This window comes from Chroicocephalus ridibundus, chromosome 14, assembly GCF_963924245.1.
Source record: "Chroicocephalus ridibundus chromosome 14, bChrRid1.1, whole genome shotgun sequence".
In the NCBI taxonomy this organism is placed as follows: Eukaryota; Metazoa; Chordata; class Aves; order Charadriiformes; family Laridae; genus Chroicocephalus; species Chroicocephalus ridibundus.
Window position 1 is genome coordinate 13,096,408 of NC_086297.1, and position 23,794 is coordinate 13,120,201.

Sequence of the window (23,794 nt, forward strand, 5' to 3'; positions counted from 1 at the left end):
ACTCTTTTGAGAGCCCTTGACATATTTTCCCCAAAAAAGTGGTTAGAAAGTACACAGAATTACAGAATGTGTTGGGTAGGAAGGGACCTCTCAAGGGCATCTAGTCCAACCCCCCTGCAGTCAGCAGGGACATCTTCAACTAGATCACGTTGCTCAGAGCCTCATCCAGCCTGGCCTTGAATGTCTCCAGGGATGGGGCCTCCCCCACCTCTCGGGGCAACCTGGGCCAGGGTCTCCCCACCCACCTCCAAGGGGGAAGAGGGACTTTGCTCAGGAGGTAGCGGGGCTCATTGACAGAGCTTTAAACAAGGCTTGAAGGGAGAGGGGGACAATATCGGGCTGTCCCTGTGGGATGAGATGCCAAGGTTGGAGGGACGGGGTGCCAGCGAGGGCCTGTTGCTCTGAGATGCGCTGGTGACGCTGCCTCACACTTGAAGTCTTGGAGAGATGAGCCGGGGGCTCCTGAGGTCACAGGAGCCAGGAGGGAAACACCAGTGCAATACCCCAAAGGAATCAAGGGGTGTTCCTGGAAGAAGGTGGTATTTGAAAAGTCATGGCATCAGGTGAAGTCCCCGGGGACGGGAAAAAGGGAAACATTGCACCCATTTGTAAAAAGGGTTTAAAGGAGGGTACGGACCTGTCGGCGTCACCTCTGTGGCTGGGAAGGTCATGGGGCAGATCCTCCTAAAAGCCACGCTAAGGCCCATGGAGGACAAGGAGGTGATTCGAGACATGGCTTCACCCTGTGCTTTTTCCACATCAGACTCCAAAGGAGGAGGTTGAGACAATTTTTCTCCTAAAATCACAGACCGAATGGGTAGGAATGAATCCCCGTGGGTGGATTTGCTCTTTGTTGCATCCAGGATATTTTCAGTTACTTTCTGGCACGCCGTGAAAGAGCAGTGGAAAGAGAAAAACCAAAGGGAAAAAAAATATACTCCTGCTAGACCATGTGACATGCAAAGCGATAATTTAATTTGTAGCCAGGCTTCCATCAGGAAGTAGAAGGTTAATCACGTACTATTTATAACATATATGAAAACTGATAACTCTGGCAACGGATGCCGTGGGGTGGGCTGAGCCCAGCCTAGATGGGACCCAGCAGCCGCGCGGTGCTGGGAAAGGTCTTGCGCATCGCCATGCACTTCTCCTCATCGATGAACAGGGAGTTGGCTTTGACGGCCAGGTCGTGCTGCAGGATGGCTTTGGTGCGAACCAGCATTTGCAAGGTGTCCTGGCTGTCTCTCAGCTGCTGCTGAAGAGTCTGCACCGTCTCATGGATGTCATGGACCTCGTTGACAAGGCTGGAAAACAGCAAGGAGCCCTCATTAGAAGTCCTGTCACGTGGGTGGTTTCTAGCATGGCGTTGCTCATGGGCCCCTGGGGCATGGGTTTTCCCCCTTCAGTGCGCTCAGACTCACTTGGACCCCCCCTGTTTTTGTCAGATCCATGGGGAAGCTGAGGGCAGAGCTCCTCGGGGTCTCGGCGGGGAGGCACAGTGAATGTCTGCTCAAAGGCTTCGGCAACGCGCAGCCGCGTCTGCCAGAGCAGGTGGTGCCACCAAGCAGAGGGACGAGCAGCTGTGGTTTCCCGTTCCTGTTTGGTTTTGTGGCTTTCTTGGCTCCCCCTCCTGGATTTCCCCGGGCAAGGGTCCTCCCCACACCCACGGGTGCACACACAGCGAAAGAGGACAGCTGGGAGAGGCTAAAAGCGAAGGTGAAACAAGTGGAGGATGGAACAAAGGATGGCGTGAGAGATGCTGAACCGGCTCTGGGGCTGGGTTTAAATTGCTTTGAAAAGGCTTCCCAGGGAGCCTCACCCAGCGGGCTGCCAGGAGGAGGTGTGAAGTTCAGGGTGCCTGATCCTCCCCAGCCCCTCGGGGTGCAATGCCAAAGAGCTCCCTCTGTCCTTGACAGGATTTCCAGTGTCCCCAGGGGAGGTGAGCACAGCCCTCACTGCTTCTCCGTATGGTGCACAGAATCCCAGGCTGGCGGGGCTTGGCAGGGACCTCTGGAGATCACCCAGTCCAACCCCCTGCCAGAGCAGGGTCACCCACAGCAGGTGGCACAGGAACGCCTCCAGGCGGGTTTGGGATGTCTCCAGAGACGGAGACTCCCCCTCCTCTCGGGGCAGCCTGTGCCAGGGCTCTGCCACCCTCACAGCAAAGAAGTTCCTCCTCCTGTTTAGGTGGAACTCCCTATGCTCAAGTTTGTGCCCGTTACCCCTTGTCCTGTCCCCGGGCACCACTGAAAAGAGCCTGGCCCCATCCTCCTGACACCCCCCCTTTCAGTATTGATAAGCGTTCAGAAGGTCCCCCCTCAGGCGTCATTTTCCAGCCTGAAGGGACCCAAATCCCTCAGCCTTTCTTCACAAGAGAGGTGTTCCAGTCCCCTCATCCTCTTGGTAGCCCTTTGCTGTCCCCTCTCCAGCAGTTCCCTGTCCTTCTGGAACCGGGGAGCCCAGCACTGGACACAGCACCTTGCACAGCAGCTGCACCCTTGCGGTTACCCCAAAGGAAGGACCTAAGAGCTCTCAGCATGAGCCTGTTGGAGAGTAAAGGGCTTGTCCTTCAAACCTGAGCCCATCCAGCCGCCGGGAAGCAGGCAGGAGAGAAGACGGGGTTGACGCAAGTAGGAAAAATCCGGCCCCTCATGGGGTGGCATCAGGCCGCCCCCGGCCATGGGGTACAGCCTCCGTTGTGGGCGCAGAGCTCTCCCAGCACCCAAAGGCTGGGATACCCGCTCATTGCTTTTGATTATGTCGGTGCACTTCTGGAAGGACTCTTTAGGAAAAAAAAGCAACCCCCCATGATTAATTTTGTCATCCAGTGATGCTCCCGAGTGCTACCACCCGTGAGCCCTCGAGGTCCCCGCCGGCCCCGCGCTCCTGCCTTACCGCAGCTGGGCAGTGTCCCGGCACAGCTCCATGTTTGGCCTCCGAGTGCGCTCGTCCAGCCGGGTCTGAGCCACCTTTAATGGAGGCCCCTGGTCCCTAATGGCCTTTTGGATGGCTTCTATATTCCTCTCCGTCTGGAATATTTCCTGCAGTGTCTGGCGTAAGAAAGAAACACATGCATAAATTTAAAAAATATATTCTCCAGCGGCAATGGGATTTCCCTTTTCTGCCATCCATCTGCAGAAAAAAACCAAGTTCAATCAGCAGACCCCGGGCTCAGACTGCTCTCACTCTGCCATAGATGGAGGCACAGATCCAGCAGCCATTTCTCTGCGGGGAAAAGCCTCTCTTTGCTCTTGCTGTCACATCAGAGGAGGTTTTGGAGCAGTGATGGATCTACTGAATTACCCGCTCCCCAAAATTACTGCTTGCAGGAACTGATCGTCCATCACTAGCAACTAACAGAGGGCAGGTTTTTGGTGGATGCTGCTCGCTGAAGGATGTGGCACCAGCCCGCGATGCTGCAAGCCCAGTTTCTGCTCGGTTAATCTGTGCCGAGCACTTTTCAGGAAGCTTTCCATGAGAGCCAGTGGTGCGAGCCTGCTGCCCATGGCTGATCTCCACTTCATCTGCTTGGCGGAGCAAACACACCGATACCTGTGCAGCAACCACAGAGTGCTGAGACCGAAAACACGTCCTTGGAGGAGCAGCAAAGCTGCAAACCCCACAGCAGACACCCCAGCAGAGTCCCAGTAAAGCCCTTCTGCAGGGCAGCCAGCGCCTCTGAAGTAACTAGCGCTGATGCAAGTAGCGCTGGCATTTTCTGCTGGAAATCCCTGTGCTAGCAGGCTGTCAGCTGGGATGAGCAACGGGCAGTATCCCTTGGGATGAAATTACACTGCCAACTCATCCTGCTCCAAGAAGAAAGTCCCCAAGAAAGCTGGGCAGGGGCTGTTTGCAAGGGCATGTAGCGAGAGGACGAGGGGCAATGGTTTCAACTAGAGCAGGGCAGGTTTAGATGAGACATTAGGCAGAAGTTCTTTGCACTGAGGGTGGTGAGACACTGGCCCAGGTTGCCCAGAGAGGGGTTGGAGGCCCCATCCCGGGAGACATTCAAGGCCAGGCTGGATGAGGCTCTGAGCAACCTGATCCAGTTGAAGATGTCCCTGCTGACTGCAGGGGGTTGGACTAGGTGGCCTTGAGAGGTCCCTTCCCACCCAACACATCCTATGACTCTATGATTCTAAATGATGCTATAACCAGGTTCTTGTGGTGACCGTTCCTCTGCTGGGGCCAGGTCTACGTGGAGGGTCGCGCTTTGGAGGTGTCACCGGGAAGTGACAGTGTCACACCAAAAGGGAGGGGTTCAGGCTACCTTGGCCAGGTGGGTCTGAATCTTTCTCTTGGCATCGGCCGTCTCGGCGATGCGGTTGGTGAAGGCGACGTTCACGGCGTTGAACTGCCGCCACATCTGGCTGGTTGTCACCGCCAGCAGGTTCTCGATGTCGTCCCGCAGCTTGGCGGAGGCCGCCCGCTGGCTCTGGGAGCGGAGGATGTTGTCGTTGGTGAACTTGGCCCAGGACTGCGGCACCGAGATCCTGGCGGGGAAAAGGAGAGGCCCCCGGTAAGCTGGATGTGGGCAGGCATGGACCCTGCCAGGGAGCAGCGTGGATTCACTATAGCTTAAATCTACACTTTTAATTGGACTGTATGTCATAGTTTAACCCCAGCCAGCAGCCAGGACCACGCGTGCGCTGGTGCAGTTCTCCCCCTTCCCCCCAGAAGGGAGAAGAGGGAGAAAAGGAGGGGAAAGGGAAAGGGAAAAACTCGTGGGTGGAGATAAGGACAGTTTAATAGAACAATAACAGAAACGAACAATAATAATAATAGTAATAATAATAATAATAATGACAGAAGTCACTCTCACCACCCAGTGAACTGGCACCTTCCCGAGCCCCGACCGCATATTCCCACCCCGCACCAACCCCCATTTATATCCTGAGCATGGCATCTATGGTACGGAATATTCCGTTGGCCTTTCCCTTCTTCTGCCTATGCTCCTCCTCACTTCTATGGGAAGCTGACAAGAGTCCTTGAAAAGTATAAACATCGCCTAGCATCATCTAAGACACATCTTTGAAAATATGCATTAACTTAGTGAGCTGTTTCAGCAGAGGTGCTCCGCTGAATTAATTGGCAGGCTGATCTCTCAACCCCTGGTAGAATGTTTAATGAGGTGGGACTGGCTTTCACCCTCTGGATGTTTGGCATCCAACTGTCAGCAGAGGGTTGTGCTCCCTTTCCGGGGAGCGGAGAGAAATGACCGCTCTGAGGGAGGTGTCTCCAGGCGGGATGGATCGGGGTTGGGGACAAGCAGCTCCCTGCCAGGGAGAGGCACCGCGTATCCCGGGGACAGCTTGCTGCTGGGGACCGCCAGCGTGCACTCACGTGGCATCGACCTGCTCCACCCCTCGGTAGTAACTGATGCCGTGGGAGGTGTTCATCAGGTGGTGGCACCTGTCGTCGATCCGGTGGGCCACCTGCTTGTTGGCCAGATCCTTCTCCAGGTTGTGCTGGGCCGCCCGGTTGGACCTTCAACATGCAAACAGCAGCCATCGGTGGGGACGTACGGGTGGAATGGCTTCCTCCCCGTTCCACTCCCCACAGCAGCTCCCGGCCCCCCGCGCAGCTCTGTCCTCCCACGAGCATCACCGCCCGCATGCCATGGAGCCTCCATGGGCTTTACGCCTGCGGGGTGTGGGGATAGACGGGCTTCTTCTGGGGGTTCACATCTGCTGGGGTTCTGCTGGGCTGCTGCTGTGACCACAAATGCACATCAGCCCTATGACATGAGAGAAGGAGCTCCTCCTTACGTGATCTGGGCTTTGGCCTTGTCCAGGACCTTCTGCATCTTCTCCCGGCACGACCCAATGACATCGACTTCCTGGGCAAAGGCAAAAGGACCCCATCAGCGTCCATACTCACTCGTCCTGGTCACACTCCTCCCCTTGGACCTCTCCAGCCCTGCACACAGCAAGAACTTGCCTGCTTGTCTTCCTGCCCAAAGCAAACAGGCAGGAAAACTCGCAGCTGAGCCTGCGCCCAGCGCCCTGGAGGGGACAGAAGGGTGCTGTGGCTGCAGCCACGGCCTTTGCGTTCCCTTTCAGGGTGGGTCAATAAGGATTTTTTCACCTTGACCTCAGTGTCAAGCGGTGGTTAGTCCCACTGCAGGGACAGGGACACATCCTGGTGTGGACAGGAAGAGCGGTTCCCTGGACCACTACACACCTCCGTCCCCAGATCAGCACCTGCCCTTTTTGCTCCCAAAATGTTTTCCTCCCCAGGAGGAATCCCATCCGTACGGGACAAGAGGAGATGGACTTGACTTCGGTGTAAATGCCCAGGCTGAATTTCTGAGACACATTCAGCTCCACCGGAGGAAGTGTGTTGCTCTCAGCTCACTTGACTTCAGCACAAACCCATTGCCTTTGTGAAGCTCCGGCTGCTGGAGGCAGGTGATCAGTGCTCCAAATCCCATAACTTTGAAATCCGGTAAAAATAGCTTCAACGCATGATCTGAGTTGCCCAGCTTACTGTTAAGAGCTGTTCCTCCACGTTGTCGTGGACCAGGTCGATGCCCATCCTCTTCTCCCGGTGAAGTAAGCACTCCTGAGCGACCTGTTGGGGACACGCCATCACCGCTGGCTGCAGGCGCAGCTCTCTCTATGGGGACTGTCCCCATCTCCAATAATGTAAGAAATGAAACTCTAGCTGGGTACGGAGATGACAAGAGGGGAAAAAAGTGGCCCGGGGCAGCTGGTCTAGCTGACAAGGAGCAGCTGAGCTGCAACATCAGCATTAAACCATCATGAGGGAGCAGACATGTCCCTGGTGCAGCCACAGCTGAAACGGGGGACCTGTGTCAGCCTTGACGCCCACCTCGCCAGAGCCTCGTGGTAAGACACGGGCTTTTGTCTCCCAAATCAGGACTCTGGATGTACCGCGTCTAAAAATATTGAGTTAAGCAAACGCAGCTCTGACGTGCTCAGCCTGTGCTGATAGGGGATCCAGCAGATGGCAAGGGGGGTTTGGTTACTACTAACTTAACTAATGGCCTCTTAATAACAACTTTCTAGACGTTCTGGAGCTGCAGTGAAACTTAATGAGACGTTTGAAGGGCTGCAGATGTTTCAGCAATAGGCTACAGCTTGCAGCGCGCCAGGACGGGTGCTTACCTGGAGAGGGGCGTCCGCCTCGGCCAAGGCTCTCTGCAGCCTGGTCTTCACCTCTGTGAGCGCGTTGGTCTCCCCGATCACCTCATCTAGCTCGTGGCAGAGCTCCGATTTCCAAAACGCGATGTCATTGGCGCGCACTCCCAGGTTTTTGGTGCTTTCTGCTTGCGTTTTCTTGGTCTGCTGGTATTTGTGGTCAATGATGCGGGAGGTATCGGCTCTCAGGCGCTCCGCGTTCTTCTGGGAGGTCTCCGACTCCCTGTAATTGGTCACGTTGGACTTGTACCAGTCTTCAGGGGTGTAGCGGGTGAAGACGGTGGTTCTGGTGGAAACAGAAGGAAGCTTCTCGCCGGCGGTTATCCCCTGGGAACTCTTGGAAAAGGCAGCCAAAGTTGGTTTGCTGGCAGCCGTTTTGTAGTAGGTGCTGGGCATCCAGGGGAGGCTGTAGCTCTGAGGCAAGGGGCGGTAAGGAAATCGGTTCTTATAGCTTGACGCCATGGTGTGGATGGCAGGGAGAAACCTGGTGGGTATGGCTCTGGGATGGGCGAACTTTGCTGGTAAGGGAGAGCCGACAGACTCCATGCTCCACCGCTGCTATTCGTGTGTCCCGTCCGTGTCCTGCACAGAGGAGGAGAGAGAGGACAACCTCAGCAACCTCCTGCACTTGCCTTACTTCTTACAGCAACACCCGCAACTGCAAACACAAACAGCGACGCACAGAGCGCCCTCACAGCGCCTAAACAGGCCTAAACCCCTTGAAAACAAATCCCTTCTGACAGCATCCCAAACATTTGTATATAAAAGCGTTTGACTTGGTTGTTAGTATCTAGCATCAGGTCTTGGAATGCGGAGAAAAACAAATCACGGCCGTAAGGAGAATGACAGATACCGTGCCTTCCTTTTCCTTAAATCTGTCAATCCAGTCAAACTGGAGTTGCTCCTTCTCTGCTGTTCCTTTGTTTCTTTTGGCTGGCGTATCTGCTGATCTTCTGATACTCCAGAGGTCATTTTCTCTGTAAAAGTTCCATTCCCAGCCCCGAGAGCTGCGTCCCTTTTGGACACACATCTGCTACCGGCCCAGCGCCATTTGTGGGTGGGTGAGGGACTCCATCCTCACCCCCTCTATCTTCCCTTGCCTTAAATGCTGGAGTGAGGAGCCTGCAGGTGAGCTGAGCTTTGCAGGACTATATCCAAATTTGAGCCCCACACACCCCTATTTCAGCCTCAAAAGAGGGGCCGCCTCTTGCCTTGCAAAGGAGGAAAGGTGTCGATGGCTCACCTGGTGTAAGATCAGTGTGCGTGGGAAGGAGATGGCCCACAGTCTTTTCAGAGCGCTTGGGAAACACCAGCCTTGCAGTAGCCCTAGGAGGAATGGCCACACATGAAGATTTTGCTACCAAGAATTGCATATTGTCCTCTCCAGCTTGAGGCTGTCAATCGATGGTTATCAGCAAGATAAGGCAGGGGGCCACCAAACACACCTCATCTGAGGACAAACACTCCGGAGGGGTACGTGGTGCTCGGTACGAAGCTCTTGTGAGGTTACAAGTGTCACCCACGGGCAGGAATAAGTCCCTCAATACGGCTGTTGTAGCCAGCCTGACGTGTCCTTCCCCTAACACCGTCCCGTCCCCACTGCTCCCAGCCTGGCTCGGAGCCCCAGGGGAAGATGAGGACACGGGTGTGCTACAGCAAGATCCCTGATGGGAGTGGCTGTGGGACAGGCAGCGGGAAACTCACACCCTCAAATGCAGCAGAAAAAGAAGCTTTCGCAAACACGACCCTCCGAGGCAGTTTGGCAGAACCGAGGACGAAATGTCTGCGCTCAGGTCCAACAGAAACCACCGTGTGTGCCGCTTCCCACAAACCGCTCCCTTCAGCCCTTTTCTCCCGCCTAGGGATAAATGACGGCGCTTTCCCTAGCTCCGTGCCGCTTTATACCTGAGAAACGGCCTTGGGAGGGTGGGAGGCAGCTTCCCTGGCTCCCACCCCCACAAATAAACTCTGCCCTTTCAGACACTGACAGACACACGTTTAGGAAAGGGAGGGAAAAACCCACTTTGTGCCACCCCTGAACACGGACACACGACAGGAGCCCCCGACCACCTCATCCGGGTACATTTAGAGGACAGAAGAGATATGGAGGGGGATTAGGAAAATGACCCGTTTTTTTCCCTCCCAGTTCAGGGACATACTCACCCTGCAGAGGCTTGGGGGTGTGCGGGGGGGGCTGCTACTCAGTGCTGTGCTGTCAGGTTGGGTGGCAGCACTGCCAGACACTGCAGCATCCCCAGTGCCCTCTGTGTCACAGAACCAGGGCAGCGTTGCCGCTGGCGCAGGGTGCTCAGTAACCGGGTTCTACGCGGGCAACTCCCTGCAGCCGCTGTGGCAACGCGATGCAGCCGCTGGGCAACGCATTGCTGTGGATGGGCAAGCCGGGGCCAGCCCTGGGCAAGAAAATACCCTCACATGGCATCCTAGATCCTGCCCTGGACAACCTACTGCCCTCCATGGGCAGGTTTTGCAGCCCCTGGGCAACCAGGTGCAGCTTTTGGGCAACTGTTGAGCGGCTTAGTCATATCATTTGGTTTTCCGTAGTCCTGCAAGAAGCAGGGAGATGGACTCGATGATCCTCATGGGTCTTTCTCGACTTGAGACGTTCTATGATCCTATGAACTCACGGCCCTCAGTGGGCAACCCAGTGCCACCCCTGGGCAAGTCAGTGCAGACTGCGTGCATCCTAGTGCCTTTGCTGGGCAACTTGATCCCTTGCCTGGACAACCCCCAGCACCGTCAATGGGCAACTGAAATCTAGCTTGCTTACTGATGTTGATAGCATTCGGCATGCTACGTTGCAAAATCGAGCGGCTGTTGATTTTTTGCTGTTAGCTCAGGGTCATGGATGTGAAGGTTTTGAAGGTATGTGTTGTATGAACCTTTCCGACCACTCATCATCCATTCATAAGCAGTTACGGGAGCTGAAGGATAACATGTCCAAATTAAAAGTGGTCAAAAACGGTTTCGATGATTGGTTAAGCTCATGGGGTATAACGGGATGGTTATCAGATTTACTAAAGCAAGGGCTCATGCTATTGTTGGTTATATTATTATTGATTATGGCAGCCTCGTGTGTTCTCCGCAAAGTGACTGACATGATAGAAAATGCCATGCATAAGGTCTGGCTGGCTCAAGAAGAAAAAGGGGGTATTGTAGGAATGTATCTGAGAGAAAACGGCCATGTGAGCCAGCCTCCCTACTCTGAGAGATTAGATTAAGAGCAAAACAGGCGGTAGAAGATGGAATTAGTACATGGGAAAAACGGGAACTGAGAAGGTAGAAAACATGTTGTGCTAATGACTAAGCAATTTACTATGCGAATTCTTGTAACCAATCTGATGTGTGAACGAACTGCATGCACAGCGCGTGGACAGTGTAACTCGCTGATCAGAAATAAGCGAGTCGCGTGTATGGCTACAACACAGGGTATAAAAGATGATGATCGGTGCTTAATAAACGGCTTCTGTTGATTCACATTGGATCCTCTGGAGTCCAGTTATTTCTCCTCAACAGGGTGCGGGAGGAGAAGCCATGCTCTCTGCTAAGACACTAGGAGAACCCACTAGCAGGGTTTGACAAGCCACATTTTAACCAAAAGAGGCAGAAAATGCCAGCGACGACACTGTGAGCACCCGGAGATCTGCGGAAAGGTCTGAAAGTCCGTTCAGTCCCTGGCCAGATGAGAGAGAGCTTCACCTGGAGCTGCTTCTGGACTTTCTCATGGGATCTTTTGAGAGAGGTCCCAGCCCTAGCTCTGTCCCAGCATCAGTGACACCTCCAGCATCTGAGCTGATCCCATCCCTGCTACGAGTCCCTCTTCACCAGCAGCAGCCGAGGGAGCACAGCCGCCAGCATGGCCACCGTCAAGATGAGCAGGACGGCGAGGGCGATGGGTGACTGGCAGCATTTCACCCCCAGGGCCGAGCTGGATGACACCGAGCTTCGTGTTTCTGTTCTGCTTCTCCTCCCCAGGGAGCTGCAGTCCATATCCACCAGTGGCATCCCATGGTCACTGATGACAAAGATGTGGGCTTCCCGCGCCAGCTCTCCTGGGACCCCCTGCGAGTCCATGGGGCTGTTCCCCGTGCTGCAGCACCGGTCGAAGCTCTGCACCAGCATCACAAATGGCTGGGCACCACCAAGGTGTTGCTGGCCTCCAATTTGGTCAGATGGGACAAGGAGGAAGGTGACAGAGGCATCTCTAGGGCCCGGAGGTTGGTACCTGCCTTGGGCGGCCATAGAGCCTTCTTCTTGCTGAGGAAAGTCACGTAGCAGCAGATGGGGCAGATGATGCTGCTCTGGACCTGGCCGTCAAGCTTGGCGGAGAGCAAGCACTTCACCAGGCAGTCGTGGCAGAAGGTGTGCCCGCAGCTGAGCTGGCGGTGCATGGCCTCCAGTGGGTGGAACTTCTCGTAGCACATGGGGCACTCGGCCGGGGGTCCCTCCTTGCTGGACGAGGCCTCAGACATCCCTGCTCTGTCGGCCACAGGCGCTCCCCAGCTACGAGGAAGAGGCACGATGGGTTAATAAGGTTGAAATGATAAGCATGATTCATCTCTTCATCTCTCCTCCTCCTCCTCCCTGCTCTCTTGCTTTTGCCCTCTTGCCCCTAACAGATGCAGTTGACAGCTACTAGGCATCCTCTCAACAAGACAGGGCATTTTCAGGAGCATTACGCCTCTCAGTGTGGCCCTTGGGGCAAGACGGGAGGACCCCAACTCCAGAGCCAGCGCGGGCAACAATCCCCGGCTGCAAAATCACATGCACGAGCCCCTGGATGGACCTGCTCAGCACGTGGTACAGATAAAGCAGGTTCAGCTTGTGTCAGGAGTGCCTCCGTGCACTGCTGCCAGCTCCAGGTGCACGGGAGGTGGGAACTCCCATCCCACAAAGAAACCTGCCATGGAAAGGGAGATGCTCCCATCCCAGGGGACACAGAGGGGCCAGCGGGAGCAGGGGGAGGCCAGGGCAGTGGGACAGGTGGGAGCACAGGACCCCCCGGGGATGGAGAGGGGGCGTGCTGGACCCGGGGCAGGCAGCGAGCACCCACGCCAGGCTCCTTCCAGGCTGCTGGAGGATGTCCCAGGCTGGTGGCCAGGCCACAGCCATCTCCAGGCTGTGCTCCTCACGCCGGAGCATGGTGTGGTCAGTAAGCCCCGGAGCCCGGCGTCTCCTCTTAGTCAGAGCGGGGAGGGCAGAGCCCAGCCATCCCGCCTGGCCCCTGCCCCAGCCTGGGGCGCCAGGGGGAGCGCGGGGCCGCTGGCATCCCCAGACCCGCGTCTGGGCTGGGTCTGAAGCTCTGCCGTGCGTCTCCCAGGGCAGGGAGCATTCATGCGGCGGCTCAAGGAAGGGAGAGGGGAGCGGGAAGAAGGGAGAGAGGAGAGGGGAAAAGGGAGAAGGGAGCGGGAGATGGGTGAAGGGCGGAGGAAGAGAGGAGAGGGGAAAGGGGAGAGGAGAGAGGGGAGAGGGGAGGAGGGATGCTCAGCTCAGCTCAGCTCCTTTCTCTTAAAACTGGAGCTTCATAAAACCTGCAGGTTTTTCCAGACCTTGCAGCATTGTCAGACCCGACCCAACCTGCACCCCTTTTCTCACGCATGACTGTGCCCATGGGCATCCTCACAGCTGCCTCTGGAGGTTTTGCCATCCCCTCCTTGGCTGACCTCCTCTTCCTTGGGAGCCATCCCCTGCGCCAGGACGGTCACAAGAACTCAACAAACCATCCCCTCCCAATCAAAGAGAAGAAAGATGCAGGCTCCTGCTCTGCTTTAAGAGGGATCAGGGACTTGGTCCCCCAACGTGCTGCAGAAGGAGACCCTGACCCTGTGCACCAGCTCCTCTGTGCCCCCAAAGCCCCCTTACCTGCTGCAGGGCACCAGGGCAGGAGCCCCTCCACGCACTCCACTGCTGTCCCCAGAAGCGGGGCTGGCCGTGCCCCAGCACCGAGCACCAGCTGGGGAGGGGACTGGGACACCTATCTAACACGGAGGTGTTGGCTGCGCGTGTCATGCGGGCGCGTTGCGCAGAAGCTGGAGCAGGGACAGGGCCATCTCCCGGGGACTGAATGCGGAGGAACTCGTTCCCCGTTTTAAAGGCCTGATATTTGCCTGGTTGGCCAGGGAGGGGGCGAGGAGCCAGTGTCAGGCGTCGGAGGGCAGGGACAGGCAGCACGGTCCTGCCTGCTTTCCCTCATGTGATGGGCACCTGTAGTCGGGCTCATCCCTGAGCTCAAACCCCAATGAAACAGTCGCTAAAGGGGATGTCGGGAGCCCAGAATCTTCCCGTCCTACACCATCAGACACTCACCCAAGCACCGGTGTGGCAGCACACAGCCCAGCAAACACACTCCAGCAGGCTCGAGGGCCACTGCTGCCTTGAACCTGCCCTGGAGGGGTTTTCCAGCATCTTTGGGAACTGCAGTCCAGGCAGCGGCAGGAGCCCTGTGGGCTCAGGGCAGGCAGAAGGCCCGAGCTTGGCCATCTCAGCAGCCGCAGGTGGCTCATGAGTCACTGTTTGGCCAGGTGCCGGCTGGAAACACACGTAAAGAAGGTTCCCTGTGGCCTTACATGTGTCCCAGGGTGCTGCCCATCCCTCCCTCGACCCCCAGGCGAGAAGCTGAGAGGTGTCTCCCCTGCAAAGCCTTGAAAATCTGCCACGGGGTGGGTCACTCCTCCCACAGTCTCGACTCTTTCCAGCCACCCCTGCCACCCCTCAGCCCGGCCAGTGGCCACGGGGCTGCCAGCCCACACTCAGGCTTGCTGAGCGGCTCCACAGGGATGTGAGGATGAGATTCCCAGAGCAGGCACAGTGACCCCAAGGCGCCCCGCCTGCACGCCTTCCCCAGCTCTGGCTGTGGCAGTGCAGCCACGGGACCTGGATTTGAACCATCAAGGGGCCCCAATGGCCTGGAGGGCCTGGAGTCTCCATCATGGAAAGCCTTCCGGAGAACCCTGACATAGCGGGGAGCCTTGCCTTGGGGCAGAGAGATGCTCTGCACAAGCATTCCCAGCCCTGTGGTCCTCCAGCCCCAAGAAGATGCCCAGGGCTCTGCAGGATCCGTGGGGCAGGCAGAAGAGGAGATGCACCTCTGGCACCCAAACCCCAGTGAGATGGGCCCTGGAGTTCCTCTATGGGCAGGAGGGGTGGTTTCGTGCGGCTGGCTGTCGCGGCAGGGCTGCAGGCGTGGGCAGCAGTATCAGTCGCTCGTGGGTGCAGCGGTTGCAGCAGTTACAACATGGGGCTGGTTTCTGGAAGGAGCAGGGGAGGTGCAGCCCCGCCGAGCCGTCCCGTGCACTGGGGCAGCTGCCAAAAGAGAGCACCCATGGTGGGAGACATGCCCCGGGGGGGATGTCTCAAGCCGTGAAGCCCTGTCCCTCGCTGGAAGGAGACCCGGAGCATGTCAACACCTTCCACACCCCCCGCTTAAGATCAGGGACCAAGCCACTCCACTCGTTATCCCAGTTTTCTTGGGATGGTCCAGAAATTGAGGCTGAAACCTCTCCAGACAGATCGTGCCGGGGCTGAGGTTGCACAGTCACCCCTGGGGTAGGCATCCCCATCCCCCTCCCTGGGCCCTCCTTGAAGCTGCTGGAGGTGCCAGGGTTGCACCCACCGAGATCTCCATTGCTGAATGAGTGATCTGGGCCAGCGAGAGCAGATTTGGGGCAGCCGAGCATCTCCCCAGCTTCAGTTTGCTCTCTGCCAGCACCAAGGCGGGGTGGAAATTCCTGTTTCCCATACTTTGAATGCTCCCCGCCGTCGGAAACTATGAGCTCACGGCTCTATACATAGGCACTGGAAAAACGAGTCTGCCTCCCTTTGCCACTTTGACCACGCCAAAATCAAAGGGATTTGGGCATATCACAGCCCTGGCTCTGTGAGCACTTTCGTTCTTTCCTGGGCATGGCTTTTCTCGCTGCCTTTGCCCCACTTCCACATGCAGCAGCATCTTTCCTGAAGGACAGGATTGAGTCTGCTGGTGCCTGAGGGAGAAGAAACCAGTTTCAGGAGCAAAGCAAGTCCCTATACGCTGCCTGTATGTTTTTCTCCGGCTTTAAGCAATGCAGCTCACGGCCAGTGTTTCAGCCCCCTCAAACCCAGTGCAGGGTCAAGGTCTCCAGGATCCTTTTATCCAAGCAAGAAGGCAGCATCAGGCTCAGCTTCTCTCCAGGGACCACAGCTGGGACCTTCTCTGCTCTGGGGTTGGTGGCTTCCAGGGAACAAGGGACATTTCTGACCCAGAAGAGGACACGGCCCTCCCTACAGGCGGGGGTGGCCGGGGGTCCCTTCTCTAAAACTGCGATGGCTTTTGGGCAGAGCTCTGCAGCCTTTTGCAAGGACAAGAGGATGCTGCAGACAGCCCTTGTCTTCCACAGCATCACCCCAACTTCCCACTGTCACCGACCAGGTGGGGAGGAGGGAAAATAATATTAGATATAGTTACGTGAAAGTGCTTATTTTCAAAGCACATTTAAAGCCAGAAGATCAAACTATATGTGAGCCTGGTGCCAGGCAAATACTCACTATAGGTCTCCATATTTCCATAACAAATCCATGCTGCACTTCTCCAAATCATAAGAGATGAAGCAGGGACATTTCCAATGAGCAGAGACGTGTCCTCCATCCCTTCTCTCAACGAGGGCGAGGATCCCGGTGAGAAAAATCATGGCTTTATTCCTGACGGCAAGATGCACGCGCGGAGCTTTGCCATGCAGCCACAACCCATCCACATGGCTGGTGGCTGCTGGAAAGGATGGGCTGGCTGAAGCGTCCCTCACCTGGGGAGACCTGCCCCATCCCTCCCACGACACGGCCAGTCCTCCCGAACTCCCCCAGGTTTTTCCTTAGCGATGGCTCAACCTGCAAATCTGAGGCTTTCTCCAAGTTTCTGCTCAGCCCGTTCTCCTCCCACCACTTCCCAGCCCCGGCTCAAACATGGTGAATAGTTGGCACTGCTGGGAACCAGGTGAAGGGAAGAGGGGAAAAAGTAAATCCAAGGGGTGGAGGGTCCAAGGGTCCTGGCCCCTGTCTTAGCTGTATCCATTCCCGTGCTGTCAAAATAAACTCACATAGATGGAAAAGATGGATGAGTTTGGAGGCACCCAAGCCCTTTAAGGGGGTCCATCTTTTCCCATACTTGCTTTACTTGAATTCAGAGTGGGAAAATAAGTGTCTTTTCCTTCTGCATGTCTCCATCCTGCCTGTCAGGCACCTGGCAGGATGCAGACCCACCATCAAGCTGCTGATTTAGCCAAGACAGCCCAAAACACCTAGCAGAAGCTCTTCCGACAGCTTTCTCCTCAGCGCTTTTTGCCGTGCCCAGCAGGTGGTACTCTCAGATCTGCTGTGGCCAACCTAAAAAAAAAAAAAAAAAAAAAAAAAAAAGACCCGGGTGCACCGTAAAAAAAAGCCCTGGGCCTGCCTCTCCAGGGGTGCCAAGGTCTGGAGCTGGTGGTCCCCACCAGCTGGGATGCTGCCTCTTCCCCACCAGGACGGATGGGATCTGCCTATCCTCCTGATGATCAGAAATTTACATCCAGTCATTTGACATGACGAATGCTTACCAAACACCAAGGAACAACGGGGTACATCCCCAAACCCCTCTCCAATGCCTGTTTTCCCACCAGATGCTGCGGTTTTGCAAAGGCACCTGCACAGTACCTGGGCATCACAGCACCCACCTGCCTCTGCCTCCAACAAACCCTCCCAGGAATGACCCCGAGCCTGGTGTGAGCCCTTGGAGCCTTATTCTGACAGCAAAACTTGGCGATTTGTCTCGTCCAGTCCAGGCCGAGCCACACAGCCCCACGGTGCATGGGGTTTTCCCATACCTGGGAGGGCAACTGCACTCTCCAGGGGCTCCTTCAGCTTCTTTCCCCCCTCCACCAACACAGCGTCAGCTCAGTGAGTCCGGGGGCAGCCCAAGGCAAGCGTCTCAGATGATGAGCAAGGCCAGGGCTGCACAAAACCCCTGGATGTGGGGGCAAAATGGCTTGTCCCCCCTTCCCCAGTGCCCACACCAGCCCCTCGGGGGAAGCACACAAACCTGCTGTAGACCCTCCGCGGTCACTGTGACCCGTCCCTGCTGTGCCATGAGCCATGCCACTCCAGGGGTGTTTTACCACCCACGTCCCCTGCAGCAGCGGGTATTGCCGGACTCTTTTACGCCATCCCCTCTGGCTGCCTTTTTACCAGGCAGCTCCCTCGAGCCTTATTCTGGGGGACAATGCACAGAATCCCTGCAACGTCAGGAGAAAAGGCTGCCGGGGTTAGGCACTGGGGGGCTTTTACCAAAACGGGAGGTTCCCTGTGGTTTTGGCTGCCAGGTTGTGTTGCAGTTTGGCTTTTTCCTCCAAGCCCTGTCTCCCGGAGGGCCGAGACTGCAGAGGGGTTGCTGCCTTTAATGGGAACAAGTAGAGGTCAGCTTCTAGCCCTGCAACACCACACACGCTGGAGCGGCCCGGAAAGGAAAGGCTCCATAAAAGGAGCACTAAATACTGGATTTTGGTTCATTTCATGATTTTTCCAGGGTCTTATGACCATGCAGTCAGCATGGTGCTGTGAGCAGAGAGTTTGCAGGCAGAGCTGCTCCACCAGCCAGGGTCAGCTGGTGGATCATCAACCAGAAACACAAGTGGGTTATTGATAGGAGGATGCTTGGGAAAAAATGCATCTGCCCAGACATGCTGGCACAAGGCAGGAGGGCTACTGTCCCCGTCCCACCACCCTGTGGGCTCTGCAGTCCCCGTAGTCAAAATATAGGAAGGATAACCCCAGTCCTCCCTTCCAGATGGGGTCAGCTGGAAAACACACAAGGGTCCTGACAACCCCCAACCCACGGTGTCCCATGAGGGACAGGGCAGGTGGTGCCCGGCTGTCCCCTTCTGCATCCTGGGAGGATGATGGGTCCAGCACAGAGACGCTCCCGAGCCGGCATCGGGGCTGTGGCTGGTGTCACAGCAGTTTCCCACATCTCCTTGGCCCTCCATGTCCATCGTTAAGGACCCCCAGGAAAATGGGCACAAGCAGATCCAGGGTGCCTAAGAGGTCACCCCTGCACCCCACGAGCAGCCTGGCAATAACCAAGACAATCAGCGTTTCAGGGTGGCTGTCCTTTTGGCAGCCAAGCTGAGCTGCAAAACAGTACTTTTAGGCATCGCTGGCAAAGTCTGTTAAAGGAGCGATTCAGCAAATACTGCCCAGGCACCAAAGGTGGCACTCACATTAGTCAAGAAAAATAGCTACATTTATCAAAAAAAGGCTCCATGTGGATGGACACAGCCAGCTCAAAGGGGGACTTCGGGTGAGGCATAAAGGGAGGATAAATGAAGTGATCGGCGTTGTTGCGTACAACAGAGGGTCTGCTGCCTTCATGCTTGAAGAAGTGCCCTGTTATGTGTATGTGTATGTTATGTGTATGCGGGGGCAGCTCGCAGAGCGGCGGTGACTTTGCTTTCCCGGCTCTTGCAACATCCCAGCAGGCTGTGAGGACACGGCACGCGCCAGACAAGCTGAGTCTCTGCCGACCCCACTGCCAGCGCTGCCAGTGGCTGGGGGACACGTCAGCACAGAGCCATCAGGTCCCCCGCCCCCGGCAAAGCCATGGGATGTCCCCATCTGCAAAGCCTCACTGCAGGGGCTGGGCAGGGAGCACTGGGGGGCTCTGCCTGGGCCACTTGTCCCTCTGGCAACCCTCCCAGAGCCACTGCCCTGCCACATGGTCCCCCAGAGCTGTTGCCCATCGACCCCTGCTCCCCAAAGCCCTCCTAGATCCCTGCCTCTCTGTACACTCCCTACAGCATGGCCATGCCGTGTCTTTCACAGAGCTGTACTCCCACCATTCCCCCTACTCCCACTCCCTGCCCAGTCTCATCCTTCCCAGTCCCATCCAAACCACATCCCTCCCAGTCCCATACCTCCCAGTTCCATCCCTCCCCACACCCCTTCCAATCCCATCCTTCCCAGTCCCATCCAAACCACATCCTTCCCAGCCTCATCTCCCCTCATCTCTCCCCACCCCATCTCTCCCCACATCCCTCCCAGCTCCATCCCTCCTTACACCCCTCCCAGCCCCATGTCTCCCTATACCTCTCCCAGCCCCACCCTTCCCTGTATGATCTCCCATATCCCTCCCAGCCCTATACCCTCCCCAAACCCACCTCTCTCTACAGCTCCTCCACTCTCATCCCTCCCTACCCCCACCCCAGCCCCAGCCCTTCCTTCCCCTCGCTGGGGGCACACAGACCCCCACGGCCCCTCTTGTGGGCTCCAAATAGCCATGATTCAACCCACTGGCTTACAAGGATGAAATATTGCTGCTGATGTTGTCACCACGGCACCGGGATGGGGACTGTGAGTAGGTGTGAGCAGCTGATCTCGCATGCACATGGCGAGTCCTGCACCAAACACTATCCTCGGGCAGACAGGGAAGGAGGCAGCAGGGTGGGGGTATAAGAGCAAGGCTGTTTGGAGGCAAACATCAGTCTGAGCAGGAAAGCTGATATTCCCCAGCACCTGCCAGACTCGTGACATGGGGTCCAGGGTGGGAGCCATGCAAGGCCAAAGGTTGGCCAGGCTTTTTCTAGTGGTCAGAAAACTGCTGGGTCTGAGGTCATCTTTCTTGAGACCAGGAGCAGCCAGGCTTGGCAAGTTCGAGCCTCACAAAGCTCTTGAGATGCAATGAGTCGACAGTTCCCAGATCACATCCCCAGGGTCAACAATCACAGCTCCAGAGCCACAAGCAGAGATGGATGCTGCCTCCCAGCACAGACCAGTGCCCAGCTCCCGGGGCTGTTTCCCTCCCCATCCCTGTTTCTCCTTTGCCCAAAGCCTCCTTTCCCCTGGACCTTCTCAGCGCTAGGAAGGCTAGGCTGCATGTGGGGGAGGCGGAGGGGGGGGGCTGGGCTTGGCTGACCCCCTGCTTCTTCTCCTTGGCTCCCTGGAGGTGCCGGCTGCATCCCTGAGATGATGGCCTGGGTACCAGGGGACCCTGCCTGCATCCCTGGGGTGGTGGCGCTGGCATCAGAAGTCCTCCTCCATCTGAGGGAGCGCCTGCCCCCGTCTCAGATGTCACCGTTGCTCTACGTGTCCCTGCTTGCATTCCCAAGGAACCAGGATGTGTCCCTGGAGTGCCTTTGATGGTCCTGGGCACAGCCTGTGTGCCTGGTCCCGTCAGACCCAGCGCTGAGCTTTCCAGTCCGTGCTGAGCCAACGGAGACGGACTCAGGCAACGGCCACCTCACCCAGGCACCGGGGACACCGGACACACGGATCCAGCACCCAGACAGACGGGCAGGGAGAGCTGGTGTTCCAAAAGTAATATATATTTTTTTAATTAATAAAATCATGATTGTGATTTAAAATTTAAATGCATTACTATTCTTTAATTAGTAAAATTAATTCCCTGGAGAAGGGAGATGAACGGTGGTCACAGGGCTGGGGGGAACACATTGACAAATCGCAGCCCCCAGTTCTGCTTCGCCCCGGCCCTGCAGAGGTGCAGAGGAGGGAGGACGGGGTGAGGGGGGGTTCAGGGGGGTCTGTGCAAGAAGCCGTGCTGAATTTTGGAAGCCAGAGGAGAGGCGCGTGTTGCTCTGGGCGCTGCAGCACCTGTCTGGGAAATCCAGAGCTGGGGGGGCACCAGTGGCTCCGTGCCGCCGTGGCCATGATCCGGGCTCTCGACAGCCACCTCCATCCATTTATTTTTCATTATTCCCCCTCTGCCCTCTCCTGCCCTGCTGCAGGGCTGCTCGGGCATGAAGTGGGCTGTTAGAGAACCCCCACACACCCTTCAGTACCTCTGGGATGCTGCTTCCTTCTCCCTGGATTTATATATATATGATACTCATAGATTATAGCGATAGATTAAAAAAATAAAGTGGGGGAAGAAAAGGCCAGCTAGAGGATCCCATGGGCCGGTGCCCACCCCAGCAGCACGTCTTCCCCTTAAAGACAATAACAAAACCCAGGCAATGATCCCAGTGAGTTCCTGGGGGAGCCCCCGCTCCCAATGCCCTGGCCCGGACCCCCCCAACTCCCCTCCGCGCCAACCCTTTGCTGCCTCAGAAAACCACAATAATGGCGGCGGTTGGGAGCCGGGCCTGGTCTCCTGCGGGACGTGTCACCGGAGCGGGCTGAGTGACCGGGACAGCCCTGCGAGGGAGCTGCCTCTGCCCGGGCTCGGGCTGCGCTGGCTGCGGCCACAGATCAGCCTGCGCCAGCTGCGCCTCAGGGATGGAGGTGGAAAAGGCAGCCGGGACCCTCGGCCTCTCCCATGCCTGTGGATAACCCCATCCCAAGGACCGGCCGGGAGTGGGGCGGGGCATCACCCAGCAACGGGGGACGCTGCATTGTCCCTTGTCACCCGTCCCACCGCTGCTGTGACCACTCTGCTGCTAGGAGGCAACAGAGGAGGAGGAGGAGGAGGAGAAGCACGAGGACAAGGAGGACGCGCACAGGGAGGAGGACGAGGACGAGGGGAGGAGGAGGAAGGCTTTGACTGCCCATCCCTCCCACCCATCCCAGTCTCCCCCAGGCAGAAAGGGCCCCCTGGGCAGCTCTTTCTCCCACTCCCCCAGGAGCTCAGGTCCCGCTCAGGTCCCTCTGTCGTTTCCAGCACGGCAGCAGCCATGGCCCAGCTCAGCCTGGCCCAGCTGCTGGATGTCGCCATCGGGACGACCAAGGTCAGGGCCATCGACTTCGTGGCCCTGCGCAGACTGCTGCTGGCCATGCTCTGGCACCTGGGCCTGCAGGACCTCCCTGTGGAGAAGTGGGGACACAGCCCGACCCCCCTCCTGAAGAGGGACCAGCCTGCCAAGGCACCCCCTGTTCTGGAGAAGAAGGGGGACAGGGCCCAGGGCACGCGGCAGCAGCCCCAGGAGCCACGGGAGCGGCTGCAGGAGACCATGAGCGGCCCCCAGCTCACCTGCGAGACCACCTACGCCCGGAAGATAGAGAGGAAAATCAAAGAGAACGGGAGCAGCATCTTCAAGGTAGGGGCTTCTGCCAGTCTCCTGGGTGCTCCCCCACGAGACACCCCCTCCTCCAGGGTCCACGCCGCCGTTGCATCCCCTTACACCGAGGGTCTGCTTTAAGCCTGAGCCCATGGCAGCACGTGGGCCTTCACAGATGGAAAGAACTGGAGTTTTGGGGAGGAAGAGCTGGGGCTGAAATGCCCCACTAGCTGGAGGCTCAGCAGCCCTGGAGCTCTGGCCCCATCGCCCTCTCCATCCCTCCCTTCCCCGCTCCTGACCCACGGCCGCTACCGCATCCGCTCCTGGGGCAGCTGGGAGGCTCCACCAGCCCCTCATGGGTCTCATCTCCCACCCCAAATCCCCTCGGCTCGCCCAAGGGCTAAAGCCAGCACTGGTGGGGAACAGACAGGGGCCTCGTCCTGCACGGCGCTGAGACGCTGGCGGCCGTGCTTTGCCCCCCAACTATCCCCCGTGGGCAGAAATAAACCCGGGTTCAAGTTAAGAGCACAGCAGGGGTCAAGGTCCTGGTCCCCAGGGACCCTCCCCTGGGGCTCACCCCACCACCCCCCTCTCGTGGGCCATGGCTCTCTCCCAGGAGCTGCTCGAGGAGATCCACACCATGAAGGTGGCGCAGTCCCGCATGGCAGAGGACATCCGCAGGATGCAGGAGGCGCTTGGCTTGGTGAGCTGCCGCTGGTGCCCCGGGAGGGAGCTGGGCCCTTGCCCCCTCCCTGCCCCTCTCCCTGTCGCCACCCCAAAGTGGGAAGGGTGTCCCAAGGGGGGAGCAGGGGAGCTCAGCCCACCCTCCTGCAGCCCCCCACCCTCTGCCCCCCACCACTGCCCCGGCGAGGGCACAAACGGACGCCGCTGCCTGCAAGTCGGGCTGCGGGTAGAGGGAACTGCGGGCATCAGCCAAAGGGATGCTGGGGCACTTCTGAACTAACAGGCAGAAAAAAAGAAACGTGGGAGCTGGGAAGGAGGGGGATAAGGCTCTGCCCTGGGCAAGCCAGCCACACACCCCAGGCTGCCTGCCCGCTCTCCCTTTCTCCTGTGCCCAAATGCTCCCTTTTTAAATCCCGCTCCCACATCCAGACTGGTGCCCCTCCCCTCGCCCCGCTCCAGAGGAAACTCCAGGATGCTGCTGGCCGCCTGCCGGGCCCCTGGGACCAGACAGTGCTGGAGCGTGATGGGCTACGGCCACAATCCCGCCTGGATCCTGCACCGGGACAGGGGGCAGCTGCATCCCCAGCTCCCTCGCGGAGACCAGTCCTCCTGTGTCGGGCCATGGTCCACGGCTTGGCGGTGCTGGGCACTGATGTCCCTGTGGGTCCATTCCCCCCAGCCCCGTGTCCGGCCTGACCCCTTGATCCCTTCCTTCCCCAGCAAAGGCTGAAGGAAAGGCAGAGCCTCTGCCCGGCCCTGGAGGAGGTGAGCAGCATGGTGGGCTGGGAGGTGCTGGGGGATGGATGGCCTGGTGGGCAGCATATTGGGAGAGGGGGGAGAAGGAGGAGGAGCAGGCCGAGGAGCCTGAGCTCTGTCGGCGCTGAGTGCTGGGGCATCCCGGCTGCGGGAGCGGGACCCAGTGGGACCGCAGCCCCCAGTGCCTCCAGCCACTGCACGCCCCGGGGCTCTGCGGAGCTT

The 23,794-nt window shown here is 57.6% G+C and overlaps 1 protein-coding gene and 1 pseudogene across 1 annotated transcript; both read right to left on the minus strand.

Annotated features, from left to right (window-relative positions):
• Window positions 1-1,102: 1,102 nt before the first annotated feature.
• Window positions 1,103-7,709, minus strand: LOC134523472 (tektin-3-like; the record flags this gene model as incomplete). Its single annotated transcript, XM_063352426.1, has 7 exons — window positions 7,131-7,709; window positions 6,490-6,573; window positions 5,769-5,839; window positions 5,344-5,487; window positions 4,271-4,493; window positions 2,896-3,050; window positions 1,103-1,304 (listed from the first exon to the last, which is right to left on the minus strand). Coding segments are annotated over exons 1-7 (1,458 nt in total), but the record flags the coding sequence as incomplete, so codon positions are not given.
• Window positions 7,710-10,886: 3,177 nt separating this feature from the next.
• On the minus strand, window positions 10,887-11,653 carry LOC134523545 (RING finger protein 222-like; annotated as a pseudogene).
• Between the last annotated feature and the right edge of the window lie 12,141 nt (window positions 11,654-23,794).